At 31.5% G+C, this 19,304-nt stretch overlaps 1 protein-coding gene across 1 annotated transcript in view; it reads left to right on the top strand.

The window, feature by feature from the left end:
* The window catches only part of ST8SIA4 (ST8 alpha-N-acetyl-neuraminide alpha-2,8-sialyltransferase 4), a 135,881-nt gene extending 116,787 nt beyond the window's left edge, over positions 1-19,094 (top strand). Inside the window, exon 5 of the mRNA XM_051994256.1 lies at positions 13,137-19,094. Coding sequence (XP_051850216.1) covers positions 13,137-13,419 — 283 coding nt within the window. The 3' untranslated portion in view covers positions 13,420-19,094. The remainder of the gene's footprint in view (positions 1-13,136) is intronic.
* The last annotated feature ends 210 nt before the right edge of the window (positions 19,095-19,304 follow it).

The raw sequence follows: 19,304 nt of genomic DNA, 5'->3' as shown, positions 1-19,304 counted from the left end.
TTTGGTCTGTTTTTCAAATGTGTTTAACAGATGAGAGTTGTGTGAGATATGAAGCAATGAATCAATACATATTGGTCACAAAGAATAAAAGTTGCAGGAATATATAGACTTTTCCATAGCAGGCTAAATAAATAAGCCTATAATCACTTTCATACTTCTCATTTGCAAGAAATAATATAATGTAATTAATTTTACAGTTGTAATCATTAATTATTCTTAGAGAAACAAAAGAATTATCATAAAATATAAAAACAAAAACAAAAAACCTAGATTAAGGGTTCATCCAGCTGTTATTTTATAAAGAGAAATTTTACTATACCTAAAAATATTTAACAGAAAGCATACAGGTTTGAGTCAAATTGAAAAAGAGGAAGAGAAGATAACATTTGTTTCACTGCATTGGATAAGTCACCAATAAAAGAGTTTACAAAGAAATAGGTTTTTGGTTTTCTTTTTAGAGTGCATGTTTACCCTATAAACATGAAAGCCCTTGAGAAATCTGAAAAGTAGACATTTAAAACTATCTCCTATTTACAGCTATGAAAAAAAAAGTTTCCAGAATTTTATAAATATGAAAGGGATTCTGGATCCAAAAAATTTACTTGTGCCACTTTCTTTGTTCCTTACTTCTATATCCTCTTCTTTGTTGTTAGTACTTTAAAGCCCCTCTTTTTTTTTTTTTTTAAATCCTGCCTTGGTCAACATTGAAACCACAGAGACATGTGTGTGTGTGTATACATATATATATATATATGTATACACACACACACACACACACATAGACAAATATATCTGTACATATGTGTGTGTATGTATTTTGAATTCTGGGCCTTTTCTTCACCAGGCTGTGTTTGCTTTAAAAACAAACAACATTTAAAAATAAAACTTAATAAGAACAGGAATCAATAGCCCAAAATGTTGGTTTCTTTCTAACTTTGAAATCTTTGAAGTGCCTCTTTTCTTATTAAGCTTATAACCATTTCTTGGAATATTTTACTACAGCATTTCATAGAATACAATGATATTTTTCAGTTTGGTTTGTCAGCTTTATTAGCAACCAATTTGCAGTATTGACTGAATTGTGGATTAAATTTGTTGATCTTTCTTGCTCTTTGAATAGATTTAAGCAGGTTAAATATAACCTGTTAGTATACACTGGTTGCATCCATTTGTAAATAATTTAAACCAAGCTAAAAGACTATTAAAAGAATTGGTTACATAGTGTAGTCATGGTGACATAGGCTTTTTACAAAGAAACTCTTTGCTCTGGCCTTCCCCCCAAAAAAACATTAAAAAACTCCATAAAATATGGTTTCTACAGAAAGTTCTTTTTTGGACTTTTGTTTGTGTAGGAAAGCAAACTTTGAATGTTTAAATATGTCTACTCTTCATTCCAGTCTTACAAAAATACTTTACAAATCTTCTATTTTTATTACGCTTTCTGCCTACTTTCTGAATCTGTTTGTTTCTGGTTTTTTGTCCTTTGATCCTTTTGCTATCTCTTTGTCTCTGTCTCGGTCTCTGTCTCTGTGTTTTTCTGTTTCTGTCAGTCTGATTTTCTCGTGTTTTTATGCTTTCTACCTAAGCTGTGTGCATAATCTATGTTTGATGAAAAATAGCATCATTGCCTTTCATCTTAATGAGAATATAAAGAGATAGAGGGTGACTGAGGTTGATTTACTTAATAAGTGTTAGCACACAAAGAGTTCTGTTGATGGAACTGAACTAACTTATACTATTCTTATATATGATCCCCATCCTATAACAAATGAATAAAAACAGCAGTTATGAGGTCAGTTAATTTTGAATGTCTCTCAGCTTCATGTGAATTAGAATAGAAATGCTATCGTCTTAAGATTCAGTATAACTTTATATTTTTGTTTTGATTTCAATATGCCATTTTGTGTTATTGAGTATTCTTTTAGGTAATCCAAGTAGAAAGATACGGCTCTCAGTATAAGTCAGACTCTATTCAAGATTATAAAGCAAGTCATGCTCCTTTTCCTTCCCCAATATTTACCTGACAATACTATTTTGCATTTGTATTAGAAACATAGAACCACTAAAATAGAATTCTGATTTCATACTTAGAAAATAAAAATCTTGAAGAATTGTTTGTTCTGCTTTAATTTTCTCATTTCACAATATTAAGATTCTATTTTTTCTATGACAGTATTTGCTTCCATTAAATTTATTTAAAAAATTAGAAGTATGTAGATTGTTTTTAACTTTAGATAATCATTTATCAGTTACATTGTGGATTTATAAGATAGGGATTAGACTTGTGGCTTCATTATTTTGGGGAGAAAACTGACTCTTCCAATGCAGTCAACATTGCTTTCTAACTCAAGAAATTATGGGACTTGGCAAGTATCACATGTTCAGAATCAGTTGTTTCAGTAATGCATATTGGTGCTTATCCAAGAATTGATTTTGATTTTGATCAAAAGATTCTGCATACCTGGGCCTCGTTTCCTCATCTTTCAAAACCAGAAAAAAAAAATACTCGTGCTAATTAGTAGTTTATATGGATTAAATAATAGATTTTTAAAAGTTTTAAGTGCCTAAAGTATAGCATAGATATAAGATGGTATCATTATCACCACCATTACTATTATAAATGTTATTGTCATTAGCAAAAGCACAATAAACAGGATTGGTCAAAATCTCCAGCCTATAGCTTTCACTAATATTAAACTTGAATGGGGGAATAAATTCAGACTTAAGGCCAAAATGTCATTCCTGCTAAAGTCATGAAGATGGATAGCTACACAAGTAAAAAGAGGGCATATCAAAAGCTGCTAGGTTCTCTTATTCTAATATTTCCAGAGGTTGTATAATCTTTGATAGAACTAGAAAATATAATTGAAGTCTATGTAATATGTTTTTTGTTTCCTGTCTCTCACCTTATTATATTTAATAGTGTTCTGTAAAGAGGATACTCACTAAATGTTACCTAACCAATTAATCAATTCTGTAATGGCACAAAATTCCATTTTCACTTTAATGACATATTAAGTCATGATGTGAGTCATATTTTTTTTGGAAATCCCTACTCTTTGAAATTACGTAGCAGCATCATTAGAATTTATAGTGTGGTTAAATGTGACATATATTGAAACTTCATGATTCTAGTCTAACAGTAAATATTTTTGAAAAATATATGTGAAAAAGTTGGGTCCAAAGTACAGTTGTTAACAGCCAGGAACAGCATGTAGGTTATACCTTGTATTATTCAGAGTCCTTACTTTCTCCCCCAGCCTCATATGGAAGGAATATCTTATAATTCCATATTAATAGTGATTAGTCATGGATATTTTATCTTTTTATTTTAATCACTCCCTTTCTAAGTTATGGATATAGCCCTTCATCTCCTTCCCTATTCACTCCCCAACCTAGGGAATTTGAGGGATGGTAGTATCCTTGACAATTTAGGAATCATTTTAGGGAAAAAGATAATGAGTTCAATTTTGGGCATGTTGAGTTTAAGCTGATATTTGACAATTAAGAGATCATAGACAATTTTGGAGAGAGCAGTTGTGGTGGAATGATGAAATCAGAAGCTAGAGCATAAAAGATAAAGAAGAAGATGAAAGGAAAAAAAGTACAGTCATCTTATTGCCCTTTGTTTCACTACAAATGAGGGAAGAGATATGGGATAAAAATTACTGAGATAAAAGAATCAAGTTTTTTGAAGATGTGGAAGAGATGGACATGTTTATAGGTAGTAGGGAAGGAGTCAGTAGACAGTAAAGAAATTGAAGATAAGTGATAGAATGGGGATTACAGAGAAGGCAATCTATTGAAAGATGGGATGGAATGGGATCGCATGTAGGTAAGAGGGTTTAGGAAGACCATCTTTTCATCTTAGAAAGGAGAAGATAGTGGTAGAAAGCATATGAGTGATAGGAGGTAAGGAAGAAAGGAGAAGAGGGAGCCCATGATGAATAGCTTCATTTTTTTTCTGTAAAATATGTTAAGAATCTCACCTGAAAGTAGTAGGAAAATCTTAACGAGGTTTGAAGAAGGATGAAAAATTTTGGAAAAGCTAATGTGAAGAGTAGGATAATGCTTTAATAAGAGAGGTAGAGAGAGATAGCTTAACAACAATGAGGACCCAGCTGAGGTTACAGGTAGCAGATGATGAAATAATTCCAGGCTGAGACCTGACAGATCACAGTTGACCTACTAATGATCTCTTAATAATAAAAAGGTCAGGGACTCAACAGAAGAGGAAAATGTACAATTGAATTGATGTAACAGTGGATTAAGATAAAGAAAAATGAGGAGTGTGGCTTGTGTAAGGGTGATCACCTAGGAGAGGTGATGAAGTAGATAAATAGTAGAATTTGGTAAGGAAAGGCAGCGGGAGAGCCATTATTGAAAAATAAAGGGATTTTATCATTCTTGTATACAAAAATGATATATTTGTGGATGATGGCAAGATCAAGTTTCTGACGGTTGATGTCTGTAGTTGAGGTGGGGTATAGAAGTAGGTTATGAGAAGTGAGAAGGTTGAGGAATTAAGTGGTTAGGGTATTTATGGAAGGGTCAAAATATAGGTAGAAGTCTACTAGAATGAAGGCATGAGTTGAGGAGGAATGAAAAATTGTCAGTGAGAAACTCATTAAGGAAGGAATGTTAGTGATTTGGAAGCCTATGGACAACAGCTACCAAGATTTTGATTGGATGGTACATTTGCATCGTGAAGAATCAAAAAGGAGGAAAAGTTACTGAGTGATGGAGGCCATGGGAAAATATGGAAATAGCAAAAGAGAGCAAAGTATATTTCAACTTTCCAATCTCAGCAAGTGACAGGAATGAATAAAATCCGCATCTAGTATCGTACAGGGTAGCTAGAGAGGTTATGTTATCAGTGGGGATCAGATCTCAATTATTGCTTGAAAATAGAAGAATGGGGAAGGAGGGAAATCTATGGAACAGGCAGGCATTCAAGAAGACACAGTGGAAAGGATAGGAACATTGGGACATGGGAGAATTAAGGGGAATAAAAATAAAGAAAAAAGTGTAAGATGAGAAATGGAGTTTAAATGGGAGAGGAATTTAGAATCACTAGAAAATAAGGAGTATGATCAAGTAGACACATAAAAATGAAGGCTAGAGATCAGTCAGGAGATTATCACAGCATGAGATGGAAGGCCAACAGGCAGATAGGATTGTGATTAAATCCCAAATTCTTCATTTAAATTCACCCAGAAATTAGGCATATCATAATTTGGGAAGATGAATCACTAACAAAGGAAATTTTATTATATATTTTATCATCTATCTTTAGTATTACTTTGCCTCAAAAAGTAAAAATTATTCAAAATGTAAAGGAAAAAAAATTAACAAAGGTGTTTTTTTTTTTTTTTCAGAAACAGAGATATCCCATGCATACATTTTGTTGGCCACTAATTTTACAAGGGATAGTGATGAATATCTTGGTTACAGTATCTCATATAAATAATTTAAAGTGTCATGTTTCCAGTAATTTCATCCTACATTTATGTAAAACTGATGACTTCATTCCACTGTTAATTCTTCCCTTTTTATTTCCCTTACTTCTCATAAACTCTTTTCATTTCTAGCATATCTGAAGGCATGTGAGCTAATTCTTGCACCAATAAACTATTACCCCTGAGTCTGGAGATATCACAGAGCTCTTCCTTAAACTAACATCCTAACATTTTATCAGCTTCATCCTCAATTCTACATTTATTTAAGGGACAGGTTTTGCTGGTTATTCATATTAAAAATTTGACCTGAGGTATCACATTTAATGATATACGAAGATTCTATCATCATCTTTTATACCTCAACTTACCAACTAGCTTCTTCAATGCTGAATCCTGCAATGTCTTCATTATCTTTTGGATTTTCTGGGATAGCCTCTAGTAGCTGTCAAGACCAGACCCTTTATTGAAAATTAGGAATAGTAAAGGTAGCAGTCTTTTTAGTCTCAAACTTGGCTTTAAACAATTCCACCATAATCCTGGATACAAGGAAGAATTTTATGTGATGCTGTATGGTAGATGGTTTTGCAAAACCATAGCCAAAATTACCTGATGAAGTGATTCTAAAAGCTCTATAATTTTAAACTAACTGCAATTGCTTTCCAATTGCTGTTGAAGATACTTTGAGGGCTCTTCAGGAACATGTCTTTGGATCAGAATTTACATAGACATGATTCTAAGGAGAAGTTAAGTCTTTACTTAAAAAAACACTAGGGTCATTTAAAAAGTAATATTAAATATGTCATATATATATATATATATATATATATATATATCCCTATCAGATAGAAAGGTGAGCTACACTAATAAGTACATTAAAAGGTGATTTCATTTTGTTTTTTAAAAAGTGGAATTTAAGATAAAAAAATCAGAATAAATAATTAAAATTGCATCCTTATTCCACTGTGATATTGTACTCTGAAAGTTACAGATTTTCAACATTATTAATTTTTTATTTCCAACTATTTACAATATTTTTTCTGGACACTTAATGGAACCATGTGAAAAAGAAGTGTGATCCATCCAGGAATTTTTAGTTATCACTGTATAGATATCCATATACATAAAGTAGAATAATGAATAGTTAGAACTGGACCTTTAAGATTAGTGTCTAGTCCAGGTCTCCCCCTTTGACAAAATAGGAAACTGAGAGCCAGATGGAGAGTTCCCTCAATTCATACAACCAGGTAATGAAAGAACTACTATTACAATCCATTTCTCCTGATTCTCTTTCCTTTGTGACTTTAGGTTACAATGTAAAGAAGTAAATAAGTTTCAAAGTTATCAGTATAACAAAGGAATTCAGAAAAAAAAAAAATTCAACAAAGTCTATATTTGCCAAGAATAGCTTCATGGAAGAAACAGGATTTAAAGGATATGTTGATTTGAGATAGAAAGAATGGGGGAGGATTTTTCTAGGACAGGTGTCAGACTAAGGGGATCCATTGGAGAACAGAGAATAGCATGAGCAAAGATTCACAGGCAGTAACCATGATGGGTTCGGTGTTAGAGTTGAAATTTCAGGGCCTGAGGTAAAGAATGTGTTCCTGTGAGGAACACATTTGCATAAGCAAGATAGAAAAAAAAGGGGTGAACCTTGAAAAGCTGGCTGAGGAGTTTAGAAACACTTTAATATACAGTTTTAAGTATATCATTGAATGCTTTTAGAAGGGGTAGCAATTTCATTTAGAGATTACCTAGGAAGTTATGTCTTTTGTATAGCTTAAAAAATAAACTCTCTAAGAAATCTGTGTTTATTTTGCTCATCACTGTTCATTGTGGACTTGAGGCAGTGAGTGACTTATTGAAAATGAGACAAATAAAAGCTAGGAGTGAAAATGTCTGTAATGAAAAAAATGGCAAAGATAAAAATTATTTTTCAAATTGTTCTAATGAAAGAAACTAATCAATAAACCTCTATTAAATATATACTATGTGTTAGACACTGAGGATAACAAAAAAAAAAAAAAACATAAAATGAGGTAGTTGCTATTCTATTAGAACTTATTGTTTATTGGAGAAACAACATGTGTATGAATAATCTTGTTGAAGATCCAGCAATCACATCATTTACTTCATTCAAAAACATTATATTAATCAAAAGTAAACAATTTGAGCACTAAAAATTACTTTTAAATTTGTAGAACACTGTTAATTTATTTTAAAATTTCTATTTATAAGTCAATGTAAATATTTTAAAATTGATTTCAGTTTGCATCCCCCTTGACTTGTAAATGAATCAGTGCATATACACATAACTGCATATAGAATAGTCAAACACATGCATACTTAAATGGATCTGTGCTCATATTGATGTTGCTTCATTGTCCATGTTGTAGCATCCAGATTCTAACCCATCCATGTCTAATGATCTCATGACTTTTCCATGCTTATCCAGAGATTCATACTCAATTGAATTGAATTAATAATTACTACAAAGCACTTTTCTTACACACACATATACATACATTTCCTTCTCAAGCTCATTTTACTAATGTGGAAACTGAGGCAAGCAAGGTAAAATGACTTAACTACATCACACACCTAGTATGTGTCTGGGGCTAGATTTGATTTTAGGTTTTCCTGAATTCAGTCTCAATGCTCTATCCATTCTACCACCTAACTGCCCTTTGTGGAACAGCAATTGTTTAGCAACTAAGTTTTAGAAAGGGAGCAGCTAGTAGGTAGATAGAACACCAGCCCCGTAGTCAGGAAGACTTGAGTTTAAATCTGGCCTCAAACACTTAATACTTTCTGGCTGTTTGACCCTGGGCAAGTCATTTAACATTAATTGCTTCAGAAAAAAAAAAAAAGAAAGAAAAAGAAAAGAAAAGAAAAAGAAAGTTGCAGAGGCAATTTAGAGAAGTCATATAGGAAAAGAGTATAGATCTTGATGACTTGGATTCAAATTCCATCTGCTACATAATAGCTATGTGACCAGAATCAGCTTTCCTAGTAACTAATGATAAATTTCTGGTAACTATTTTTTTTTTTATTTACAAAATGTGTATTCTGTCCTAGGACAAAAAAATATGTTTGCTACTTATTTCTCTGAAATGATTAGCATATCATTGGGCATACAGATTCTTAATAAATACTTTATAATTGGAGTTAAGCAGCCAATGTGGAGCTGTTTGCAGAGAATGTTACAGTTTATGGTTACGTTTCTTGATTTGTACTAGGATTGTCCTTTAATTAAAACAGTCCATTTGTTATGGATTCCTTTTGGTAAGGTTTGTTCTGAGTATTTCCTAGAAATCAATAGAATTAGTTATATCCACTTTAATTTTTGTTTCTCTAGATATGTCCACATAGATAGACATTTTAATTGTGCTCCATCCAGATATTTTAATTAACTAAGAATATGCATTTAGAAGAAGAAAAAAACAAAGAAACAAATCTAGAAGCATTTCTCAAACAAAAATTCAAGAATACCAGCTTTGTAACTGCCTTAATTACATTATTTTGGATAGTCAAAAGAACATATGCATTTTAAAAAATTCCATTCAGTATAATTAGTGGGAGGAGTACCTGCTCACATATACATTTATAAACAAGTTCTTGCTGTCAGAACAAGCTGCTTCCACTTGTATTCTTTATTCTGAAACGTTTCTCCATAGAGTTAACTATGCATGATGGCCCTTAGCACTCCTGGTGCCAGAATAAAATGCAATAGGAAATATTTAACAAAAAATATAATAAAACATAGATAAAAACACATTTTAAAATTAAATCAGTATGTGGCTTATTGTAATGATCCTTATGTATGGATTAATGGTCCCATTTCCCTCTAAGTTTGACACTACAGGTCTAGGTCACGATACTTGATCTAATTTATATGATAGGTTCATAGATTTCAAACTTTAAGTACACTTAAATCATTTTTAACTTCTTCATCTTACAGGTGAAAAAATTAAGGCCTTGAGAGATTAAGGTTGTAAATAGTTGAGTTAGGATATGACTCTAATTTCTCTAGCTCCAGGTCCATTTGTTTCCATTAAACATATGGTTAGTTTTCATATTCATTTTTTTTCTTTCTTCTATTAAACTATAAACTTCTTGAGGGTATGTTGTATGTTGTCCATTTCAAATTTTCTCAAGCACAGAACATAGTAGTTTCCCTCCTAATAATATCTGTGGATGGACCAACAAAGAGTATATTTGAAATATTCTGTTGGGCTATTCATACTCTGTATAAATTGACAAATATTAGATTCTTGAAATACAGAAACAAAAATGTTTCAGCCCTCAAGTAGCTTATATTTGATTGAGTTGAAATAGTATGTTCCAAGATAAGTAAGTATATATATATATAAAATAAAGATACAATGATTCTTTTGGGAGAGGCATTACCAGCCAAGGGTTGGGATCAGCTTGAACAAAGCTTTGAAAGAGATTGGAATTGGAAGAAAGAGGCAGAGATAAAGGAAAGTGTTCCAGGTGGAGTGGATGTGCACGGTGGTATGCCATGTGTCAGGAAGAGCAAAATAGCAATTTTCCTATATTCTAAAGTAGTGGAATAGAGGAATATGTAATAAGCCTGGAAAAATTGGTTGGTGTGTATACATATATACTTATATGAATATGAGTTTATACACAGATATACTTTATTATTTTTTCCTCTATTTTCCTTATGACTTACCTGTAAATTTTCTTCACTTTGCCGATCTCGTCACCAGAGAACTTCTCAATATTTCTTAACCTTTTATTTCAGTTCTTAGCTGGAGAGATGGTTGCCCTTTCAGGTTTAACATTTTTAACTTTATGGCATCAGATTTTTTTCTTTTTAAGTCTTTAAGGTAACAAATTTCAATAACCAGTCTTTTGAATCACATACAGCTTATTCCCTCAAAATTTACCTATAAAAGTAATTTGACATTTTTTAAAGAGCAACATCTTTTCTCAGAAATAAGAACTGATTTTTTTTCCCCACAATCACTTCAGAAACATCAAAGTATAGTTGTATTTTGCTCACTGCATGAAACCTTATCATATAATATATATGTGTGTGTGTGTATGTGTGTGTGTGTGTGTGATATATATGGTTATCTTATAATATATAAGCTGTGATCTATTTGGTGCTATTTTTTCCCCCTTTTCTCTGTCTCTGTCTCTCTCATTACCTGATAATAAGGACCCTCTTCCCAGCCTTTTGGGAGTTTTGACTTGGTTAGGAGACATAGTTTTGGTACTAGTCAATGCTCATCTTTTCCCTTTATACTATATAGCACTTTGTCTTGATAAATACAAAACTTAAATATCTTACCCTGTTTGTGTGGCAAAAAAAGAGGAAATGGAAACTTTATACTGTAAAACTGAATTCCCCTTCCTCTAGAATTTCACACATATATAGCTTTTACTAACTTTAAAGTCTCTTTGGACAAATGCTTTTCAAATATAGAGCATATTAGCTTAATTCATTCTTTTCAAATTAAATTAAAAGTTTAAAGATAATTTATCAATTTAAAACTAATCTGTTCAAGATTATAAAAAAACATAAATCTGGAATTTCATATTTGTGGCTGGATGTCAATTAACTATCATGTAAGTTTTCTCTATTTGGGTGCTAAAATAATACTAAAGGGATGGTAATCAGACTTGTGATTTCACTCATTTATAGAATGCTCAAATTAGGAAACTGCTTTTACCCATTCAAGTTGGTACTCTGCAATATTTGGTCTTAGAGAATTACTTAGAGCAGAGGTGTCAAACTCTGGCTACAAAATTGAATATGGACAGATTAAAATGTAATTGGGAAATGTTTGACAAAATATATACAAATATAATACAATATGGATAATGTTAATTTATAATTTTCTATGTCAATATGCAGTCTACAGGGACACCTTTCAATTTGAGTTTGACAACAACCTAAAGCAGTGACAGGTTCAGTACTTTTGCCTAGAGATCACATTTGGATCTGCGCACTCTAGCCACTATACCACACTAATTCTGAGAAGCAGATAAAAGATATAAAGCAGATGTAAAGATAATATTTAAATAAGATTGATCTAGGGATTAAACAGTCTTGAAATTATGGGAAGTAATTCTCTTTCTGTTTCAGTTAGTTCCACAATTGTCTTTAGCTAGTTCTTAAAGAATTTTATGGCATACACACACACACACACACACAGCAGAAATCCCCAAGATATAATGACTAATATATTAAATACAATATTCTGAATTTATGTAATATATAGATAAAAGTAGATCTATATTTATACTTACATCCATCCCTAAATATGAATAAACATTATGCAGTACAATGCAAATTTTTAGAGGTTAGGGGATCATTTTCTTAGTATATAGTTTAAAAAATGTTGAGTTCAATTGATTTTGTTAATTATATTTGTAAATTATAAATAAATTCTAGTTACCTCTTTAAATGCTTAGATATGTTATAGCTTACAGAGTAATAATCTTGAAACCAAGAGGGCTTAGGTTTAAGTCCTTCAGATCTTCAGTGACTCTGTGATTTTTGGGCAAGTCACTTCAATAATTTAGAAGTCATCTTTTTCAGCCTTAAAATAAACATAACAATATACCACACACTTTAATTGGGTTTTTATGAAGAAGATAGTATAGTGCTAGACTTGAGATATTATTAATATAGGAAACTCCAAGACAAGACACTCACTTGTATCTATATACATTTTATTAGTCTTAGGGGCTTGTTAGTAAGAGATTAATGACTTCTCTGGGGTCACAGAATCAGTAGATCTTAAAGACTTGCAATCAAATCTACCTGATTTCTAGGCCAGTGCTCCTGCATAGTACTCATGCTGTCTCTATGTGAGGAAAGCACTTTTAAAAAATTGTTAAAGTGCTTTGCTATTATGAGCTATTATTATTGCTATTGACAATAATACTAAAATTTATTTCCCAACTGGGTTTTATTAATTTGCCATATTTTATGTTAATTGATTACATCTCTCCCAGGGAAAATATGCAATAAAATTTAAATTACAGTAAATGTAATTTTTAAAAGGTTTGACATTGTGTAGACAAACTACTTGGATTACTGAATAATTCATCACTGCCTGGCATATAATAGGCACCATATAAATGCTAATTAATATTATTATTAATTATTCGGGTATCTTGTAATACTTTACACTTAGCCATGAATTATATTAATTATCTGCCCTTTCTCTTTCATTCATAGTCTGTTGTCAAGGAAGTGATTTTCTTTTATTGATAAAACTGTTGTCTGTTCTTTGAGATTAAAATTCCAATGTAGTAGTAATTTAACCACATCCCTTGTTCCTTTGGAATATTCCACTGGCCAGCCATCAATCACAAGGGATCTATCAAACACCTAGTTATGTACCAGAAATCATTCTAAGAATTAGGGATACTTAATAAAACTAACATAAAACTGTCTACTTGCAGTGAGAAACTATGAAATATAATTTGACAGAAAAAAGAAACAAGCAAAAGAAGAGTAAAATAAGCTACATTTCATAGAAAATCTATAAATCTTATGGCATGACTATTTTTGTAAGTATGTTATAAGGAGAAACTTTTAATTTTGTTTCATTTTAGCTAACACAGTCTAGTTATTTCAGTATTCACTATAATCTATTTCCTAATTTCTCTTTTTCCCATTTTTTCCCCCAGTTACTGGCTGACAAACAAAGTTCCCATCAAAAGACCCAGTACTGGCCTCCTCATGTATACACTGGCTACACGATTTTGTGATGAGATTCACCTCTATGGATTCTGGCCATTCCCGAAGGATTTAAAGGGGAAAGAAGTCAAATATCATTACTATGATAACTTGAAATATAGATACTTTTCCAACGCAAGTCCTCACAGGATGCCATTGGAATTCAGGACTTTAGATGGGCTACATAACAGGAGAGCACTAAAATTAACCACAGGAAAATGCATAAAGCAATAAAGCACATTTTAAAAAGACAAATCAAACTGAATATGCACTTCATTCTGAGGATGTTTGTATATGAGTAGGATCCAAAACAGAAGATAGGTTTCAGTATCCACTAAACTTCTTGGGGAGTTAAAGGAGGGAGGGTTATGAGACATCCATTACCAGCTGATGAAATGCCTATGAAGTGCTCTAAAATTTGTATGTTTTGACCGCAAGGGTCCTAGTAAGTGCCACTTCAACTCAGAACACAGCTTGAATGTATAATCAGCAGTGTTTACAAGATCCAACAATGCATTCACATTTAATTAAAGAAGAAACAAATGTGTTCATTATTGCTGGACTGCCTCATGATGTCAAGCACATTTGAGTAAAAACTAAGGAAGACAACTCTGCCTTTGGGAAAATCAGAACCATGCTTGTCAGCAGAAACTGTGATGGATACAGTTAAGCAGGGCAACCCATAAGATCAAACAACTCAAGTAAATGCCTTCAGTCAGGAGTTTGTGTCTAATCATGTATTATAAACTAACATATTTGTTTTCATTGTTCTTTACTTCTGGCACCTATTTGCTTTGGTATATTGTAGATCTTGAAAGATCCTAAACAGGATGATATGTATGGGGGGGGGAACTAATACTTGTCAAAATTGTTTTTAAAGTTATTATTTTTAGAAAAGATCTTACAAATGCTCAAAATGTTTAATAATAAACAATTGTATATGTCTAAATTATTTTTGGATGATGAAAAGGTACCAGCTAAACTGTCCAAACAGTAATCTTGAGCCATTCTAAATGAGAGATTTCAATGTTCTATGCCATCTGGGAAGGTAATAATTAACAAGGAAGTTTCCTTATTTTTGGTACCAAAGAATATACTGATTTTTCTATATAAGTAACATTTCTCTTCATGGAGGTGATTAATTTGCTTATTAAGTACTGTGTTGTTACATGATTGATTTGAAAATGCTATCTGAAGATTTATAATTATACAACTTTATATTTTATATTTTGTTTCAATGATGACCTGAAAATTCCTTATATTTCCTAACATATTTCTGAACAACATTTTGCTCTTCTAAAAGGAATATTGTTAAATATCATGAACCAAAACGTGGGCTCAAGTGGTTTAAGGATTCCCTTATTTAAATGGTGACATTAACATTGTTTAATTTCCTCTGTATCACAAAAAATAATACCATGTAGAGTGTGTTGCTATCCTAGAAGTAAATTGACAAAGACTTTCTATATCAGTATTTTGCAATTTAAAGGAGATAAATAATCTACAACATGAAGTCGTCAAATTCAATTATGATTTCACCTTAGGAAATAAGAAATGAGAGAAGACTATGAAATGGTATAATAAATAAAGCAAAATATATTTTTAATTTAAATAACTAATAGAGTTGGGCAATTTCCCAGTCATCTGTTAACTTAAATCATGCTGATAAGTAATTATGGAATTCTATTGCTTTTTTGGAAATAAAATAGGAAAAGTTCTTTATACCCTGTTCTATTCTGCTTTGAAACATAAAAAACATACTTTCTCTTTGTAGTCTAGTCTCCTAAAGGAAGCAGACTGAGATGAGATAAAACGTCAAGAATTTATGTGTATATATGTGTCCACACACATATGTATACACACATATTAAACATATATATGTGTATGGTATATACATATATACTCTAGTATATTCTATGCATATGTCTGTGTTTACATACATGTATGTATATGTGTGTGAATGTATATGGATATCTGTATTGTGTGTATGTTTATATATACTTGCACAATACACACACACACACACACGCGCGCGCGCATAAATCTCCAAGCCATGAAGACGGTCTATATACAAATGCATAACAAATGTCCATTGAATACAAAGAAAAAATAACTTATTTTGAAAGGTCTATCTGGAAAAGGCCAGTCAAAGTCATAGATGTATGCATATAAATGTATACGTGTATGTGTGTATATGTATATATGACTCATTTAATTTGATGAATTTGTGATAGGTCAGTAGGTACTTTCTTCACTTATATCAAAATAAGAAACATTTATTAAGTACCTACTGCATGTAGAGAACTATGTACATGGCATCTCTTTCACAATACATATTATTTGTCCATATTTTTCCAAATATCTTCCATAGTGCATCTGTTCCAGTATGTTTTTTTTCTTTTCTTTTAATAGTTAGAGATTATAAGTTCACCACACTGACTGAACAGCTGTTGTCCTTTTAATACTTGACTGATCTGCCTCCTTTTAATATCATATGTGTTCTTGATGATATTTACATAATATCTATGTGGTCACCCTTTTTTTTTTCCTCCAACCAGACCTGCCTTTTATTTGTTTTAGGGAAATCTGTGAGGAAATTCTATCAATGAAGATAATCATTTTTTTCTTCAACTTAAAATTTTAAAGGGTTACCTGAGTCACTGAGATATTAAGTATCTTGCTTAAAGCCATACAGCCAGTATTTGCCAAAGCTGGGATTTTAATTCAGAACGTCACAATTTATGACCACTTCTCTATTCAGTATACCATTCTGCCTCATTGTCTCTGTTTCTGTGTCTTTCCTCCTTTTTTCTCTGTGTATATGTGTGTGTACATATATCTATATATGATCTATATATGTATATGTGTGTACATGCAAATATGTATATGTAATATATACACATATGCACCTTTGTTTTAAACGTCCACAGTCATATAGCCAGAAAGGACCTTAGAGAAGAATACTTTCATTTTACATATGAGGAAACTGAGACCATAGAGAGTAACTTGCCCATGACATATCATAGATGCTAAGAAACAGAAGCACAGGTAGTAAAGCATCTTAACTTAGTGAATAAATAGCCAGCTAAGACCTGACTTCAAATCCTAGCTCTGACACATAATGGCTATGGGACACTGCAATATATTTAATCTCTCAATGTTCCTGATGATTTTCAGTTTATGTTTTGCAACAGTTCTTGCCCTGCCTTGGTAGAGGGAATCTTTTCACTGGGAATTCCTTACACCAATGAAATCACAAAATAAAAACCATTTTTTTTTTAAAGGAGGAAAGTCAGTACCATCAGTATAGGCACGCACACACAAAGCTATATGTAGATATGCTTTCATTTTAAAGAAATTGAAATCATTATAGCTATATGTATTTTGATACTTTATGTGATAATATTAAAATGCAGGATAAATATTTGGTTTACATGACTTTTCCTAAAATGCTGATATTTCTCAAAAAGCATAAAGAAAATAGTAGCATCATTCAATACTGAAATGAAGTGTAAAAAGGATAAGATTGGTCCACTTCATTAAAAATCATTCATCATCTTTGAAAAAAATAGAATTGTATTTTGATTATGTTACTGATAAAATTATTTAAAAATTTAGCACTTAAGCAAATCTGAAGCAGAAAAGTTACAGATACTATCTATTTGGATTGGATTCATACAGTGGAAAATTTCTGAATCTACTCAGAGTTGATATATTAAGTCCTAAAAGGCTAGGAAGGCTCATAGAAACATTCAGTATATCTCTCAACCAGCAGGAATGAAGGCAAACAAGATGCTACATTTCTTTTTTTTTATTCAACAAATGAATTTAAGCCTGTTTTTTAAGGCCACAACAAAAGCATTTCTACTGTCCACTTATCTGTGCATTGCTATCTCAAAGATGAATTAAGTAGTGCCTTTTTAGCTTCTCATTTCTTTGTGACTTTTTGCTTGTATTCTTCAAATATGTTCCCCAGTTCTGAAGATATTCCTTCATACCAGAGTCCAGCATCAAAAAAAAAAAAAAAAAAAAAAAAAGGGCTTCAGCATTGACTGAGACTACTTTTGTCAATCTCAGGGAGCTTTTAATACTCTGAAATGAATTCATTTAAAGGCATTTCATGCTCAAAGTAGCAACTTGTACCATCCCATTTCATTTTCTACTATATACCTTTCCTTGTTCCCTTCTCCTTAACTATCTGATATGGCCTTTTTTATAAGAATAGGTCAAAGAAATGAATAGAGAATAACTATATGGGCAGAGAGAGAAAAATGTCTAAATATAAAAGCAAGACAGGAGAATGTAGAGTAAATCAAAATATTATCAAATACTTGACATATCTCATGTTGCTTTAGGACAGTCACATATTCCTCAGCATTAATCCACTTCTATTTCAAAATTTAAAACCCTCTGCATGATACTGGAAAGATCTGCACCAGGCAGTTGCTTAATTTAGTATTTCTGTCCTTTAAATAAAAAGACTTTTGAGGGCATGAACAATCCACAGTAAAGCTATAATGATTATTGCTCAATGAACTCAATGATAATTATAAGGTTAACAAAATACAAATTGATCAGTCTCAGATAATTATGTTCTGTGATTTCCTGGTTAACTTTTAGTATTTCAACCACAGGAATGGATGAAACTGGTTAAATTGTGAACAAAACTAAAATTATTATGAAAATTCTGTCTGGGAAGGACAGAAGAGGCTGGTTGCTCAAAGTAATCCTTATGTTGTATATCATGTGAATTCTATATCAATTGTTAATGGGAATATCTACATTTATGCTTACCAAAAAAAAGTTAAGCAAAATCCTAGGAATAGTGTATATACCTATTAGATATTAAGATATTACACAGAAAGAGAGTGTACAAAGGAATTAGTTTTCATTTGAAAAATTAGTTACATGTGCACATGACTTGATATTTGGTCCATAGAAAAAATATTTTAAGTGTCTATTAGTAGGTAATATTTATCGTAACTCCAGATGTTAGAACAGTGCCTTGCACAGAGGAGGCGCTTAATATATATTTGTATAATTTCTTTCTTGAATTAGAGAAAAGGCATGGAAGAAATATGTATTAGTTATCTTTACAGCTTGGGAGAAAATTTCCTCATCAACCATTATACATTCCCTAGCTATTTAAAGAACTGAGTATTAGAATAATTATATTTGTTTTGGGGAAAAGTACAAATGAAATCCAAACAAATGTAAATTTCACCATATGTGTGATTTGCACACTTATAGTACCAATAGATGTGATTCATCTATTTTCACATTTATATGTATACACATACATATACAGGGTGTCTCAAAATTTTTAGTCCACTCATAATTTTGTCACACTGTTTATGTATGTGTTTATAATTGATGTGTTTCACCTACAAATACCTATACCATGTCCATTATGGTACCTTGTTATAATGCTATATTTGAGATACATAACCCTTTTGATGAGATATACAAAATTCCTTAGTATTCCTTTCACCATTCTTCCTTTAGGCTTTTACTGATTTGATGAATAGTGTTAAAACAAGGTTTCATTTTGTTTGAAATATTTTTTAAATTTTAAGACTAAAAATTTGTTTATGCTGCAGTTTATAGATTAAGGATTCACTATTTAGATTATTGATTTCAGTAACACATAACTATGGTATTTATTTGTGTAGGCAAAAGCACAAGTGTTTTAAATGGATATAACACAGGAAAAGAGTTTACAGAGAATTACATTGTTTCACAGTACTATTGCTACTGAGCCCTCCAGATTCTATTTGTATAGAGTTAAGGTATATTCTGTCAAGGATCATTCTGTTTGACATTGCTTTCTTCTTGTTCTGTGTACAGGATTTGGTATTATTGTTTTATCATTTGTACAATTGTTAAATAAAAGAAATCTCTTTTTTCCATTTTTCTTCTCTTCTGTCTTATGCATAGTAAGCTTTATTTAGTGGTTAACTTTTAGTAGATTTTAATTTTACATTTTAAAAATCTTTTAGTAAAGCACTTTTTTTCCCCAGTCCCAAGATTTTGGCACTTTTAAAGTTCTTTGATAAAGAAAAGAAATCTATAATCTAGAAAATATGAACATTATCAAGAAATGACTATGGGGATTATGC

The sequence above is a fragment of the Antechinus flavipes genome, chromosome 1 (assembly GCF_016432865.1).
Source record: "Antechinus flavipes isolate AdamAnt ecotype Samford, QLD, Australia chromosome 1, AdamAnt_v2, whole genome shotgun sequence".
Classification (NCBI taxonomy): domain Eukaryota; kingdom Metazoa; phylum Chordata; class Mammalia; order Dasyuromorphia; family Dasyuridae; genus Antechinus; species Antechinus flavipes.
This window is presented reverse-complemented; position numbering and strand designations above follow the sequence as displayed.